The following is a 17014-nucleotide window of genomic DNA, read 5'->3' on the forward strand; positions in this document are numbered from 1 at the left end:
AATCAAGCTTTCCAGGAGAGGTCCTGATGAGTGGGATAGACCCTCAGGCGAATATAGATTTAACCTCTAAGCGCTCTTCACTTGGAGGAATATGAATATGGAGGAATGTAGGATTAAGTGTGCTGTACAAGTGTTGAGGGGTGTAAAATCCTTCCCTTCTTATTGTAGAAATGTGAAGATATCCCCTTCCCCTATGTCCTCTGCTTTTACGCTAAGGTTTTGCATTCCCACCAAAATTTCAAAAGCAAATTTTATAACGCAATGACCACAGGTATCGGAGATAAAGTACTTTTCACACTGGCTTGAGAAGGGAAGAGTTTGTTGATGCGTATCTGCTTAAAAAAACGATTTTCAGTTCAATTATTGTGAAAGGCAATCGATAGATAAAAGACATGCAGTAAATCACTAAAATACGTGTTGCACTCAAAAATGCTTTGAGCAAAACACTAATGTGGGGGTTTTCAAGGAGGGGGGGGCTGGAAGTATCAAATAAACTTTTTGTGTTTAATTTGAAGCTGCAATTTCACCTAAGCTAAAATAAGAAAAAAAGAGGCCATTATATCTCTGGAAACTGATTTTTGTCAAGAAACTAGTTCATTTATTTAAAGCAACAGATTATAAAACATTTAAAAGTGGAAGATAAATAAAAAACTCATAATAACTAAAAATCTCAATAATGCATCTTAACGGGTAATATGGCTATCTGATCTTTACTTTTCTCGACGCGTGTTTTACAGATAAGATATATATATATATATATATATATATATATATATATATATATATATATATATATATATATATATATATATATATATATATATATATATATATATATATATATATATATATATATATATATATATATATATATATATATATATATATATATATATATATATATATATATATATATATATATATATATATATATATATATATATATATATATATATATATATATAATTGTTTGTGTATTTCTATATTAAAATTTGTCACTTGGCCAGTATTTGATGTATTTCTGTCAATGTGTTACATAATCTTTGGTTTTTCCCCTTTAGTTAGTAAGGTGGGTCGTTTTTGGCTTTTTTTGGTATTTTTTTTTAGGATGTTAGTTTATTGATTTGTTTTCTATATATTTTATTTCTTTTCCTCGTTTGGATATTTCTCTTATTCTCATGAATTATGGTTTTTGTCTATTACTATTAAAGGTTTGTAAGCCATTTTAATCAGCACACTCGAATCAGCGGAGTGATTTGAATTCCCTTCCGTTTAAGCCTGTCTTCGAACCAATGCTCAAATTGGGGCCATATTTGGTTGCCAGGGAATTTCAGTTGTGGCCTAAGCAATTCAAGCTTTTTGTGAAGCGATTTATAGAGTTGAAAGAATTTGACTTTTTGGTGGCCAATTAGGTAGTTTTCCGGCAATTATCCTGTTTATAGCAGCAACTGCTTGAGAAATCGTGGTTGAGATTTGTTCTGAGCAGCAGCAACTGCCAGGGGAGAAAAAGTGTACTGAGTAAATATTTGATGACTTGCTAATTCTTTTTCAGCGTAACAGCAGCTAAAATTGTTCATTTTCACTGATATTAGGTCTCTTGGTAATTTTTACACATGAATCTAAGGTCAAACTTAGCACAATTTAATTTTTCGTAAACTGACTTCTTATGCCATCACTTTTTAGATTTATTTATTGTTATTATTTTTTGTATGCCATTTACTGCATGAAGAATGTTTATAAAATTAATATGCTGCTATTAATCCTCTAGGATATGTGTTTGTTTAATAAAAGAGAAAGAGAAAATAACTCATTCAACAATCATTAGTCCCTGGCAAGCTCGGGCCAGACCATGGCCTCATCAGTCTTTTCGTTCATTTGTAGAATTTTCGTATTTGTGTTATTTTGTCTTTTTTACTTTCTGTTTTCTTTGTACTCTGCTTTTCTCTTGTGTTCATTAGCTTGTGTTCATTAACTAATATCCGTAAGTAGGCCAATACAGATTTACGGAGGAACTATTACAGACCCCCCCCCCCCACTTATTTTGGTTAACTTTTGAAAATATGTTTTTGTCGTTTTTAGCCCCTGAATATTTAAAAATATTAATTTTTTCAGTAATTTTTCAAAATTTTGTTGGGAGGGGGCTCCAGTGTTTACCCTCCTAGCCCAGCCTTGGTAACAAGTATTGTTTGGCATCAATGGATGTAGTTTTCGAAGGCCGTACAATTTAAAACTATATTTCGGACTTTTAAAATCCTAAGTAAAGTGAAATCAAATCAGATTTTTCTTATTTAATTAAGCAGATATTTACACAACCATATTTATCTTTAAAATTAGGTAGATTTTGTAATTTGAGCAGTTTTTGCAGCTTTCGGTAGCAGTGGGTAAAAAAAAATTCTGGGGGAAAAACAGTAAAATAAGCTAAGAACATATGGCACCAAACAACTTAAGAAGGCACAGCTTTCCTTTCAAGTTGAAGTTGTCTTTGAAAACCAATATATTGATAATATTTGAATTTATACGGACAAGCAGTGTTGTCAAAATTAACTGATTAGTTTTGCTTATTTATTTTTACGGTCCAACGTGGCAACACTAACAAAAATGTATTACTACCCTAAAGACTTCATAATTTTGAAACAACCATAGGGAAAATCTTAGAAAATTGCGGTTTTCAAATATGAGCAGATCCAAGATGTATCCAGGATCGTAGGCAAAAGATATTTTATTTTGGTACCCTAAGTACTTTAATGTCACAAGGCTGGGAGTCTACCATAAGAATGAATTGATTCCAGCTATGCCAAATTTAGGTGGGTAAAGGACCGTGGTAGTGACTACTAGGAATTTTGATAAGATTGGATGACCTTGAGGTATTTGTACCAAAATGATTTTTTTACAGAAATAATTATTAATTGCATTAGCTTCTATTGGAAAAAGTTCACGAGGAAAAAACATTTAGCAGAATAATTTTCTAGGAGAAATAAATTTACTTCTTTATCATATGGCGAGAGCTTCACTAGGAAAGAGAAAAAAAATCAAACAAAAAAAGACGCAACTTTATTGACATGCTAGCGACGTATCATCTTCAAATGTTACAGACTTGCTCCCTTGAGACTCCTTATCTTGCTTAACAGCTGACTTACTAGGAACGGGAGACTGTACTCTTGGAGTTGACGTCGCAGCTGATGAAGGATTTGAGTTGCTTAGGGCAAAAAATTTAAAATCTGGTGGACTAAAAGCTGCAGCTCCATCCACCCCGAACTCAAAGATATTAGGCGGTTCAAATCTTGGTGGCGCATTTGAGCTCTCCTTCGTTCCTTGAAGAAAAGAGGGAGAGGATGATAAGATAAAACATTCCTTCACCGATCCACTTGGAGTATCAGGAAGGGTGTCAAAAATTGGAGAATCTTCACGTTTATCTTTATCAGAGTTTCTTCTGGATTTCATTTGCAAGATTAAAGATTGACATTCACTCCGGAGACGGGAAAATTCTTTCTCAGCAGTTTCAGCTGCCTCCAACGCTCGAATCGCTCGCTGTTCAAGCATATGTCCTTCCTAGAAAAGGAGATTAGCTCTTATAGAAGAAACTACTTCTAATAGATAGAGAAGTGGGGAAAACAGCCACTCAGCAAAAAGGACTAATTAACGAATTACGAACTGTCTGAAACAGAGGGTAATAGGAGATGATATGCTCAGTTTTGAAACTAATTTCTAAAGGAGATAAAGGATTGCTGTTTTAAAGAATATTCTGTTCGAAAAATTGTATTTCATAAAAAAAAAATATCTTGAAACATTACATTATTTTATGATTAATGTATCATAATTAATATAATCATTAAATTAAATGCAGTTTTAATATTATATTATAATGATGCATTAATAAAGATATGAAGATAATAAAAATACTACTTAAAAGAAAAAAAATAAAAGTAAAACATAGTTTTATGGGAAAATTCGGAATTGTTGACGCTACTAACCATGGAACGTTAGAGGGTTCAATCACTAAAAAAAAGTCCAAATAAAACTAAACTGCAAGTTAAAACTAACAGCGGACAATGATTGCTTGTCATTATTAGAATAAATAGTCATAGAAACTTGGGAGTAGGCCCATTCAATCAAAAATCGAAAGCTTCTTGTCCCCTTTGAGGGCATAAAGAGTTTGGAAGGAAATCAGTCCTCCTCCCGTGCCTTCCCTCCTAAGGTGCCCCTATTACCCCCAAGAATCAAAATTTTAGATAAAGTATTAAATTCAAATGACTGAAAACTCCAAAGGCTGTGTCTTTTGGTGGAGGATAACCTATGCAAACATACGTGCAAAGGCCCTAGATTGATCAATTGGCCTATTCTTCACAAGAACATTTTAATAAGAAATGTGGGCATGTGTCACCCTATTTAAACTTTATTCATCCACGGATTCTCCATATCAGGACAAAAACGAGCTACGTACAAGCTGCTGACTGATTTAATGCAAAAAATCATGATGCAAAAGTCCAGACTCGGCTCAAACATGAGCCTAGTCAAAGTGTGGAATTCCAATGACACGGTGCGAAAACTAGCTAAGTCTTGAACCAGTGCAAAAATGAAGTAGGTTCAAAATCTGGATACACTTGAAGAAGACACAAGCTAAGGTCTGATTCCTTTTAAACTGAGCTAAGTCCTGGCACAGTGCAAGAAACCAGCTAGATCAAACTGTAAACTGAAGAGTTAAGTTCTGACTCAGTGCGGCAAAGAGCTAGTCCCGAATGATCACAAAAAGAAGCAAGGAATAAGTGTAAAATAAGTGTAAAATGAGGTAACGGTAGATTCTAGAGGTTGCTTGTAGATAGCAATTTTTTCAAAGCAAAGCTTGCAGAAAAAAAGCGAGCAGAAATCTAAATAACCGAAAATTCCTCATCTTTTATTGAGTTGCAAGTAAATCTTTGGTTAATTACAGCTAAATCTGAAAAAAGCTGATAGCAAAATCGAAGTCACGGGATAAATCCAATTGGTCTATACCCCTTTTCACCTTGGGAGAAATAGATGCCATGTTGTAAGACATGAATGTTGGGTTTCCACTACTTATTCGGACTCAAGGATTAAACAGGGTATTAATATGCACGTCTTTTGTAGTCGGTTTTCAACTAGGTTTTAACTCATTTAAGATCGAGATGAAGAGACATGTGCACAGCACTTAAAGTCTTTTTTAGCCTGAGAGAGGTATATATATTCAGCTATACATAAATTCTGTGTTGTAATAAATTAAAGATCATTTCACATCCCCTTCACATTTAGTGATCAAACTTTGATTTACTTTTGTGGTCAGTTTTGAAGTGTTTTTTAACTGGGCATTTAAATCGAGGCTACGACATGTATGCACTGAGCCTATAGCATAATTCACCCTCTGAAAAAAAAATCAGTTTACATAGGCAAAAATCCTAATTACCTTCGCTGCAACTCCAATTTGTTTTTCAACATTATTCAAAGTGCCTTGGAGGCGACCTATTCTATCACTGGTGCTATTAGTTGCTGTCCTGACAACCGTAAGATTTTCTTGCAAAGCCCCCATGTCCCTCCTTGCGTCTGCAGAGTCTTCTTCTAGAGCTATTAGTGTCTTTCGAATCTCAACAGTCTGCAAATGTAAATAATGTAAAACACCCATCAGTTTACTAGATCCATGCGGTAAGTCACTTTTATGATATGTTGATTCAAGTTCCCACTCTCTTTCAAGATCGTTCAAAGTATCTGTGACTTTAGAATCACTTAACGGCATCTGCCGGTCTCTGCCGCGACGTGCTTTTCGCGTTGCAGTTGGTGCCGTGTTGTAATGACGTAAAGGTAGGGGTTTCACCGCCTCTTCACATTCAAGGATCAAACTCGGTGTTGATCCAAAACTTTGACGAGATGGTTTCTTTTCTTTTATTTCTTTTCTGGCCATAAGTCCAGTGGCACTTGTAACTGAAGAGTTTAGTTTGCTAGTTTCGCTAATTGTGTTTTCATCTGAACTATACTCGTATAAGGTAAGACGTTTATCTTGGACTGATATAGATTGATATGTTTCTTCTCCATCAGAAAGGTCCACAGATCGACTCATCAGGTAAGAGGATCTCCTGAAGTAGAAAGAAATATCTATAATTTGTATTAATATATATATGTATAAATATATATGTATATATGTATATATGTATATATACATATATATATAAATATATATGTATATATGTATAAGTATAAATATATATATATATATATATATATATATATATATATATATATATATATATATATATATATATATATATATATATATATATATATATATATATATATATATATATATATATATATATATATATATATATATATATATATATATATATATATATATATATATATATATATATATATATATATATATATATATATATATATATATATATATATATATATATATATTTCTGCTCGTTTTGAGTTTGACTCGGTTATTTATTGTAATTTCTGTTCGTTTTGGGTTTCATTTATTTATCGATGCTGATTTGTGGTAGTTTCAAGCTTGGTAGATTATTTGATTTTATTTTCGCTTATTTTCTGTTTAATGGAGTTCTTTACTTTTCTTTGAAAAGCTTATCTTGTGGAAAAAGTTTTTAAATTAATTTCAATTCTTTTTATGTTGACATAGTCTTTTCAGGGAAAAAGAAAATAATACTTTAAATCTTTTCGTTTTTTCAGGCTTTATAGTTTGGCCTGCTATTTGTATGCTGGAGAAAAATTTTCAGCAATTCTTAGCAACATTCACACTTTTAAAAATCAGGACACAAATAGTAGTGTTTAATTTAGTTTTATACCTCCTCGAGCTGAACTGAAATAGAAATCTTGATACCATTTACAAAAAAATCTGTTTACTTTCTTTGATAGCTTGGATACACTTACGCTATTTTGATTTGGTTAAATTTTAAGAGCAGAAATGGGAGGGTTGCCATGGGAGGGTGGGCATGGGAGGGTGGGAGTGAAAGGGGGATTAGTTGCCCTCAAATCACTTTCAACTATTAAAAAGGGCATCAGCCCTTTCTATTTTCAATTGAATGAGCCCTTTTTGAAGTTCCCACGGCAACTCCTTCGATACGAAGCGCCCTGGTCTAAACAATAACAACAACAAAAAATAATACATTATACCCACCTCCATCTTTACTATAAAACTGTCAAGCCTTCCAATCCCTTTCGACTATTAAAAAGGGCACTGGCCCTTTCGAATTCTAACCAAATAAGACCTTTTGGAAACGACAACGGTTTCTATAAACACCTTATATGCCCTTAGGGTATAATTTAAAAACCTAACCCTAAGATTCGTCAGGGTGGTTGTCATCCTCTAAGACCAAATTTCCAGAACTTTCAACTACGTTAAACAGCATGGCTATCTCAAAATTTTGATTAGATGTGCTTGGGGAAATGGTGGGCGTGAGAGGGGTGTTAGTCGCCTATCAATCACTTTCGACTATTAAAAAGGGCACAAGGCACTCCAATTTCCAATTGAATGGGCGCTTTTCGAAGTTTCTACGACACTTCGATTTGAAATGCCCTGCTCTAAAGAAAAAAATTAATAAATAATACATTGTGCCAACATCGTTCTTATATGCCCCCAGGGCATAACTTAAAACCCTTGCCCTGAGAGTTGTGGGGAATTATCCTCCTCTTTACTTCATCCCCGTTTCTTGTCTCGTTCTCGAGTGTCCCCGTTCTTTACTTAGGCAGCGTGATCTTACTGCCTATGATTTATACAACAAATTTCTTTATAAACCTTATATGCCCCAAGGGCGTAACTTACAACCCTTGTACTTTGTACTGAGGGCAAAGGCATAGAAAAGGAGACAGAGGTCAAACGGTATGACAGCGCGCCAGGGGTCGTACGTGCAGGTCAAACGTCCACGAGTAGCCTCCGACTACAACACCTACATGGGTGGGGTCGACCTTGTGGACTGCATGGTTAGCTACTACCGGTTTGAGACACGTACTAAAAAATGGACTGTGCGTCTGTTTCATCATTTTGTGGATGCTGCACTAGCCAATGCATTTCATGAGCTGCATTTCATGATTATTATGTCTCCGAGAGGAGAGGAGGTGGGATAAAAAAAAAAAAAAAGACTCCCAAAAAGGACATAGAAGAACCGGCTTTTATTCTACCGTAGTTCGATCCACCCTCTTCGTCATTTTTCCCTTATTGTACGTAATGAAAAATATTAGATTCTTTCTGTTTCAATCAGAATATTTAAATATTTTATGTGATCCCAAATTTTTCTTTCTCTTCGCTTTCAGAATGTACTGTCAGCGATGTATCTATCACAGAGGCACCATCCCATCGTGGAACAAATCCATTTTCTTGTTTCTACACTGAACCGCGGTTCTCACCAATGACACAAAATTAAAAGGGGTCTAATTTCCAATCGGAAATTTATCGATAAGGAAAAAGTTTCAGCAAGTGTTGATGCTTAAGTAAACTGTAAAATACTTTTATTCCCAAAATCGATTTTAGCATTTTAAAAAGTAAAAATACATCTTCACGAGACTTTTTTTTTATCTAAGTGTCTTTACTGGAGACTTTAATACTTACATAATGAACTGAGTCAGAAATAAATACTTCAAAAATTCCCAGAATCGAAAAACTGTCGAAACCGAAATGGAGCTACTAAAACTTAATAACAACAGTTGGAATCCTTTTAAACGTCTGGGACTGCCAATTTTTACATTTGGTCGTTTTTATGATTTATTGGTTTTCTCCCCTTTGAGTCTGTCTTTTTTTTTGCGTGTGTGTGCCATAATTATACCGTCAAGCTGAGATTGTTTAGATTAAATAATAAACAAACAGGTTTTTTCAACTGAAAGTAATGAGCAACATTAAAACTTAAAACAAATAGAAATTTTTCCGTACATGGGGGAATGCCCCTTCCTCGTCCCTTGCCCTTTCTTAAAGTTGAAACAAATCTTAAAGTTATTTAAATTTACATTTATTGGTCAACCTATGTGTTTAGATACTATTATTACAAGGGCTCGACGCAGCTATGGACTTTTTGAGCATTATATATTGAATTTTTCTGGGTTTTTTTTCTTGCCCGTCTTGGTGGTGGATTTGTCATTCTGAAGGTTTCATCGTGCGCTCTTTTCTGGCCAATGTTCTCGGAAGGTTATAGGAAATCTCTACGAACTCATTATTACAAGTGTTATATAGCTTGGAACCCAGGACATATTTTATAAAGAGAGAAAGGCTCTAAAATGGGGGTTTTAAGGCCAAACGAAAATACTGAAAAAATGTAAAAAGCGAATTCTTCTAATTTGGCTTTTATTGATTTTTATTAATCTTTTAATTTTTGGTTTTTATTATTTTTTTTTCACATTGACTTTCTGTGTTTGCTTTTGGTTTTTTCTTTGTCTTTTTTGGCAATTTCCTTGAACATATTTTTTTTGTTCGCGCTGAAGAAGAGAGGTGGCTGTCCTCTCAAAATATTCGCTTTGTGTATTTTTTCAGTATTTTCATCCGCCTTAAAACCCCCATTTTGGTATTTCTTTCTTTATATTATGGCAAGCCAATGTGGTTTAAAAAATATCTTTTAGGATATATTTTATACGGTATAGAAATAGATGTGTGGAAATAGGCTGCAGTGTTAGTGGCAAGTTTACATATTTTTATACATTTATTTCATTGCCCTATAAAACATATCCAGTTTTTAATTATTATTTCGAGTAATTTGGTTTGAAGATTAATTAAATACAAAATACGTTTTATATGGTAAAGAGAAAAATGTGTGGAAATATGCTGCAGTGTTAGTGGCAAGTTTACATATTTTTATACATTTATTTCATTGCCGTATAGAACAAATCCAGTTTTTAATTATTATTTCAAGTAATTTGGTTTGAAAATTAATTAAATACAGAATACGTTTTATATGGTAACAAAAAAATGTGTAGAGATATGCCAACTTTGTAGCGCTGGTGGCCCGTCTGTATTTTTCTATATACTTGTTTATTTGCTCTATAAAACATATCCGCTGTTTACTTATTATTTTAAGTTATTTGAATTGTACGGAACGGTAGAGTATACAACAAAATCTATGACAAGATAGGCTGGTGGGCCTGTTGGTCCACGGTTGGCAGTTCGACAAGTCACCGGGGAATCTTTGGTTCAAATCCCACGTCAGCAGCAATTTTTCCACGCAATTATCTTTTATTAATAATTATTATAAATTTCTCCTGAATTTCTCCTCCATTGGCCAGGAACTCCAAAGCAACAAGTAAGTCTGGTGCCACCCACCCTTTTATGGCAAGTACAGAAATGATCGAGAAATTTAAAAGTTCATTTGATTCGAGGCCTAGTTACGTTTCATGCATTGTCTTAAGGTCATTTTTCCCCTATGATCTTGGCCTTATTTATATTTGCAGCGTTGTACATTTTTTTTTTCTCCAATGTTTTTTCTACTCTTTTGCTAAATTTTGTTTAAAAACGGGTAATAAAGCTTATTTTTGTTATTATTATTGTTTTACTTGGGATGAATTTATCAGGGGAATTGTTCGGGAGGTAGGTGTGCTCGCCCCCTGTACGGGAGGTAGGGGATGGGCAGGACCATTCTTTGAGCAGATACCAACGTATTTCGAGGTCTACTTCAAGAAAGTGAATTTTTGCAATAAGATGTTTTATTCAGAATGGATTGGAAGAACCAAAGACCGTAACTTAAATTTTTTGGTCTTATTATTGTTTTTTATCTTCGTGTTTGTTTTTGTATTTATGATGTCTTATTATTGCTTTTTACCTTTTTGCTTTTTATTTTTTACCTTTTATTGTTTTTGTATTTATGATCACTGACTTTTAAATGCACATATGTATGTGAAACTCAAAAAATTTGCTTGGTACAAAGAGTAAAAATTTGAAAATTTATACAAAAGTTGAAATTTGAAAATTAAAATTAATTTGACAATTATAATGTTAATGAAGATCTAAACTACAAAGTTTAAACTACAAATTACAAGTTTATCGGTCAATTTTAGAGTTTTAACGCAAATATAAAGGTCATTGAAATTGGAAAAGGTTCAATTGAAGATTTGCTACGAAACAAGTGACAAGTTAGTCATGATGTATAATAGTCCCGAAAAAATGTTAGAATATCTGACTATGTAATGTAAGACCGACATAAACAGAACAGAAGACAGCAAAATTGTTTTTTTTTTCAACTCTAGCTGTTTCATTCCGATATAAGAACAATAGCTAAAAAATAGAACAGAGACAAAAGAAACAATAACAACTTGTTCTGGAGTAAAAACAATGCCGATACTTAGTCCCGATTTGTGTTATTTGTCAACCAGTTTACTATCATTATTTAGAGATGTGTCCCCAAATCTCATCTTAAATAAGAAAGAGACTAAGCATTTAAATATTAATTTTTAATCTAGAGTATTCATTAGTGTTGGAGCAGAAAATAAGACTATGATATGCTGGCCATGCAAAACCTTCCGCTGGGGGCACTACATTCACGGCAAAACAACTAAATTAAAACGACACAATCAGTTATTTTGCTTAAATTTAGTATTTTGCAAAGCCAAGTTTCTAATCAAGCAGTTCATGGTAACGAACTGTAAGTAAGGAGCGACCCGGCTCAATGGTAACCGAAACTCTAGAAAATGGAATCTTGATACCAATAGATACATCAGAAGAATTAGATTTTAATGCTGATTTCAAATATATAAGTTTCATCAAGTTTAGTGCTACCCATCAAAAGTTACGCGCCTGAGAAAATTTTGCTAATTTTCGAAAAAGGAAAGAAAACACCCCCTAAAAGTTATAGAACCTTAATGAAATTCACACAATCATATTCAGAGTATCAGAGAACCCTACTGAAGAGGTTTCAAGCTCCTATCTATAAAAATGTGGAATTTTGCATTTTTTGCCAGAAGAAAGATCAGTGATGCGTGTTTATTTGTTGTTGTTTTTTTTTTCCCAAGGGTGTTCGTATCGACCCAGTGGTCCTAGAATATTGTGGGAGGAATCATTGGAATGGAAAATAAAAGTTCTATTGCTCTTTTTAAGTGACAAAAAAATGAAGGGTAACTAGGCCCCCTCCCACACTCATTTTTTCCCAAAGTCACCCGATCAAAATCTTGAGATAGCCATTTTGTTCAGCATGGTCGAAAGTATGATAACTATGTCTTTTAAGATGACTTAATACCCTGAAGTCCCCGGGGGGAGGCTGAAAGTTATGAACTTTACCCAATGTTAATATATAGTATTGGTTATTGGGAAGTATACAGACGTTTTCAGGGGGGGATTTTCTCTGGTAGTGGGGGCGGGGGTGGGGGTTATGTGGGAGGATCTTTCTATGAAGGAAGTTTTCATGGGGGAAGGGATATTGCTATGAAGGAAGCGCCGGATTTCCCAGCATTATTTAAAAAAAGATAAGAAATTATATAAAAAAAACAAGTTTTTAAACTGAAAGTAAGGCGCAACATCAAAACTTAAAACGACAGAAAACATTACGTATATGATTGGGTTTACCCCCTAGTCAATACCTCACTCTTTAAGCAAAAGATTATTTAGTACTTTCATAAGAGCTATTTATTCTAATTAACGGAATTTGTGATTAAGAGGTCATTTATAAAGAATTGGAACAAAATTCGAACTTTAGCTTAAAGAGCGAGGTATTGACTAGGGGGCGAACCCTCTAATATACATATTAAAAACATATGAATATAGAAGTTCGTTACGTACGTTAATTCGTAAGTAACGCATATTTATTACTAATAAAAACGTTCGTCAATAAAATTAAACAAGTTTCGAGAAAGCGATTTGACTAAATGAAAGTAAAATTATAATTCAAATTTGGTTTTAATTATTCATGTACGGTGAGCCAAAATCAAAACCTGCATTAATTCAAAAATGTTCAAAAATTAAATAAAAAAACAAGTTTTTTAACTGAAAGTAAGGAACGACGTTAAAACTTAAAACGAACAGGAATTATTTCGTATATGAAAAGGCCTGCCCCCTCCTCATCGCCTCGCTCTTTACGCTAAAGTTTTTTATTCTTTAAAAAAATAGAGTTATCAAAAAGTCAAAATTTAGCGTAAAGAGCGAGGCATGGAGGAGGGGGCAGCCCCTTTCATATACGGAATAATTCCTGTTCGTTTTAAGTTTTAACGTCATTCCTTACTTTCAGTTAAAAAAAACTTGTTTTTTTTATTTAATATATAAATCAAGTTTCATGGCAAATATGCCACACAGTCTTTATAATTATCTTTTTTTCATTTTAAATCGACCTGATTTTATTTCTAATGATATGCCTGACGATGACTCTTAGAAACTATAATTGTTTACTAAGAGTTATTAATATCATGGTCGGTATAGAGCAGTAGTTCCCAACCTATTTGGGGCTACGCCCCACCTAGGCTTTTCTAAAATCCTGATGCCCCCTCGTGATATTTAAACTTTGTTCGTCCAAATTCTAAGAATATTCACCTGAAGGTAGCTTAAATTGCCATTAACTTGGTATCTTTTTTTTAGTCTTCCCCAAGGCAAATTTTATCCTACTTTTTTTAGAATGGTATTAGTATAGTATACTAATTATACTAAATTTTTGGGTGTATACAATGCATGACGTTACTGCAAAACTATCGTATATTTTTATATTTTTTTTTTTTTGCTCTTTAAATGCATATTAAGGTGACGTCATTCAAATGAAAAGTGTTTTTCTTTTTTCAAATTAAGGCTCTTGAGTACGATCCACCGGAGGGTGCACATTCCTCAGATGAGTCACCAAAATATCGTGATATCCCGCTGGTGGGGCCTCTGCTCCACGTTGGGAATCAGAGGCCTTTACTCTCTGTCGGCTATTTATGGAATTTTCTGCTCCTAATATTAGTCTTCGATAGGTCTTCGAACTAAAACTTGTTTTTAGCCGGAGTAAAACTGTCTCAGGCTCGTAATTTTCGTGGGTAACCTTAAATTTGATAAATCTTGCATATACTTAATCTTCATTAAAGCCGATTCTTTTGAAATATGTATCAAAATCAAAACACCTTTTTTAGAGTTACTATCAGAACAAGCTGCTCCTTACTAAGAGTTCTTTACCGTAGAACTGTAAAGTAGTCTTAAATTAGGTGGTCTTAGTAAATAATCTGTAAGTACTCTTAAAACTAGAATAGTAGCCTCCTTGTAGTTGCTGCTCCTACTAAGAGTTCTTTACCGCGAACTGTAAAGTTGTCTTAAAGTAAGTGGTCTTAGTACATAATCTGTAAGTACTCTTTAGACTAGAATAGTAGCCGCCTTGTAGTTGCTGCTCCTAAGTAGTCTTAAAGTAAGTGGTCTTAGTAAATAATCTGTAAATACTCTTAAGACTAGAATAGTAGCCTCCAGTAGTTGCTACTCCTACTAAGAGTTCTTTACCGCGAACTGTAAAAGTAGTCTTAAAGTAGGTGGTCTTAGTAAATAATCTGTAAGTACTCTTAAAACTAGAATAGTAGCCTCCTTGTAGTTGCTGCTCCTACTAAGAGTTCTTTACCGCGAACTGTAAAGTTGTCTTAAAGTAAGTGGTCTTAGTACATAATCTGTAAGTACTCTTTAGACTAGAATAGTAGCCGCCTTGTAGTTGCTGCTCCTACTAAGAGTTCTTTACTGCAAACTGTAAAAGTAGTCTTAAAGTAGGTGGTCTTAGTAAATAATCTGTAAGTACTCTTAAGACTAAAATAGTAGCCTTGTAGTTGCTGCTCCTACTAAGAGTTCTTTGCCGCGAACTGAAAAAGTAGTCTTAAAGTATGTGGTCTTAGTAAATAATCTGTAAATACTTTTAAGACTAGAATAGTAGCCTCCAGTAGTTGCTGCTCCTACTAAGAGTTCTTTACCGCGAATTGTAAAAGTAGTCTTAAAGTAGGTGGTCTTAGTAAATAATCTGTAAGTACTCTTAAGACTAGAATAGTAGCCTCCTTGTAGTTGCTGCTCCTACTAAGAGTTCTTTACAACAAACTGTAAAAGTAGTCTTAAAGTAAGTGGTCTTAGTAAATAATCTGTAAATAATCTTAAGACTAGAATAGTAGCCTCCAGTAGTTGCTGCTCCTACTAAGAGTTCTTTATCGCGAACTGTAAAAGTAGTCTTAAAGTAAGTGGTCTTAGTAAATAATCTGTAAATACTCTTAAGACTAGAATAGTAGCCTCCAGTAGTTGCTACTCCTACTAAGAGTTCTTTACCGCGAACTGTAAAAGTAGTCTTAAAGTAGGTGGTCTTAGTAAATAATCTGTAAGTACTCTTAAAACTAGAATAGTAGCCTCCTTGTAGTTGCTGCTCCTACTAAGAGTTCTTTACCGCGAACTGTAAAGTTGTCTTAAAGTAAGTGGTCTTAGTACATAATCTGTAAGTACTCTTTAGACTAGAATAGTAGCCGCCTTGTAGTTGCTGCTCCTACTAAGAGTTCTTTACCGCAAACTGTAAAAGTAGTCTTAAAGTAGGTGGTCTTAGTAAATAATCTGTAAGTACTCTTAAGACTAAAATAGTAGCCTTGTAGTTGCTGCTCCTACTAAGAGTTCTTTGCCGCGAACTGAAAAAGTAGTCTTAAAGTATGTGGTCTTAGTAAATAATCTGTAAATACTATTAAGACTAGAATAGTAGCCTCCAGTAGTTGCTGCTCCTACTAAGAGTTCTTTACCGCGAAGTGTAAAAGTAGTCTTAAAGTAGGTGGTCTTAGTAAATAATCTGTAAGTACTCTTAAGACTAGAATAGTAGCCTCCTTGTAGTTGCTGCTCCTACTAAGAGTTCTTTACCACAAACTGTAAAAGTAGTCTTAAAGTAAGTGGTCTTAGTAAATAATCTGTAAATACTCTTAAGACTAGAATAGTAGCCTCCAGTAGTTGCTGCTCCTACTAAGAGTTCTTTATCGCGAACTGTAAAAGTAGTCTTAAAGTAAGTGGTCTTAGTAAATAATCTGTAAATACTCTTAAGACTAGAATAGTAGCCTCCAGTAGTTGCTGCTCCCACTAAGAGTTCTTTACCGCGAACTGTAAAAGTAGTCTTAAAGTAATTGGTCTTAGTAAATAATCTGTAAGTACTCTTAAGACTAGAATAGTAGCCTCCAGTAGTTGCTTCTCCTACTAAGAGTTCTTTATCGCGAACTGTAAAAGTAGTCTTAAAGTAAGTGGTCTTAGTAAATAATCTGTAAATACTCTTAAAACTAGAATAGTAGCCTCCAGTAGTTGCTGCTCCCACTAATAGTTCTTTACCGCGAACTGTAAAAGTAGTCTTAAAGTAATTGGTCTTAGTAAATAATCTGTAAGTACTCTTAAGACTAGAATAGTAGCCTCCAGTAGTTGCTACTCCTACTAAGAGTTCTTTACCGTGAACTGTAAAAGTAGTCTTAAAGTAGGTGGTCTTAGTAAATAATCTGTAAGTACTCTTAAGACTAGAATAGTAGCCTCCTTGTAGTTGCTGCTCCTACTAAGAGTTCTTTACCGCGAACTGTAAAAGTAGTCTTAAAGTAAGTGGTCTTAGTAAATAATCTGTAAATACTCAAGACTAGAATAGCAGCCTCCAGTAGTTGCTGCTCCTACTAAGAGTTCTTTACCACGAACTGTAAAAGTAGTCTTAAAGTAAGTGGTCTTAGTAAATAATCTGTAAGTACTCTTAATACTAGAATAGTAGCCTCCTTGTAGTTGCTGCTCCTACTAAGATTTCTTTACCGCGAACTGTAAAAGTAGTCTTAAAGTAAGTGGTCTTAGTAAATAATCTGTAAATAATCTTAAGACTAGAATAGTAGCCTCCAGTAGTTGCTGCTCCTACTAAGAGTTCTTTACCGCGAACTGTAAAAGTAGTCTTAAAGTAGGTGGTCTTAGTAAATAATCTGTAAGTACTCTTAGACTAGAATAGTAGCCTTGTAGATGCTGCTCCTACTAAGAGTTCTTTACCACGAACTGTAAAAGTAGTCTTAAAGTAAGTGGTCTTAGTAAATAATCTGTAAATAATCTTAAGACTAGAATAGTAGCCTCCAGTAGTTGCTGCTCCTACTAAGAGTTCTTTACCGCGAACTG

The 17014-nt window shown here is 33.9% G+C and overlaps 1 protein-coding gene across 1 annotated transcript in view; it reads right to left on the reverse strand.

Moving 5' to 3' along the window:
* Positions 1-985: 985 nt before the first annotated feature.
* LOC148943122 (uncharacterized) overlaps positions 986-17014 on the reverse strand; it is a 101667-nt gene continuing 85638 nt past the window's right edge. Inside the window, exons 6-7 of the mRNA XM_089102827.1 lie at positions 5417-6080; positions 986-3549 (exon numbers count right to left, since the gene is read on the reverse strand). Coding sequence (XP_088958953.1) covers positions 3052-3549; positions 5417-6080 — 1162 coding nt within the window. The 3' untranslated portion in view covers positions 986-3051. The remainder of the gene's footprint in view (positions 3550-5416; positions 6081-17014) is intronic.

The sequence above is a fragment of the Artemia sp. Qi Xiang Cuo genome, chromosome 16, assembly GCF_049724085.1.
Source record: "Artemia sp. Qi Xiang Cuo chromosome 16, ASM4972408v1, whole genome shotgun sequence".
NCBI lineage: Eukaryota > Metazoa > Arthropoda > Branchiopoda > Anostraca > Artemiidae > Artemia > Artemia sp. Qi Xiang Cuo.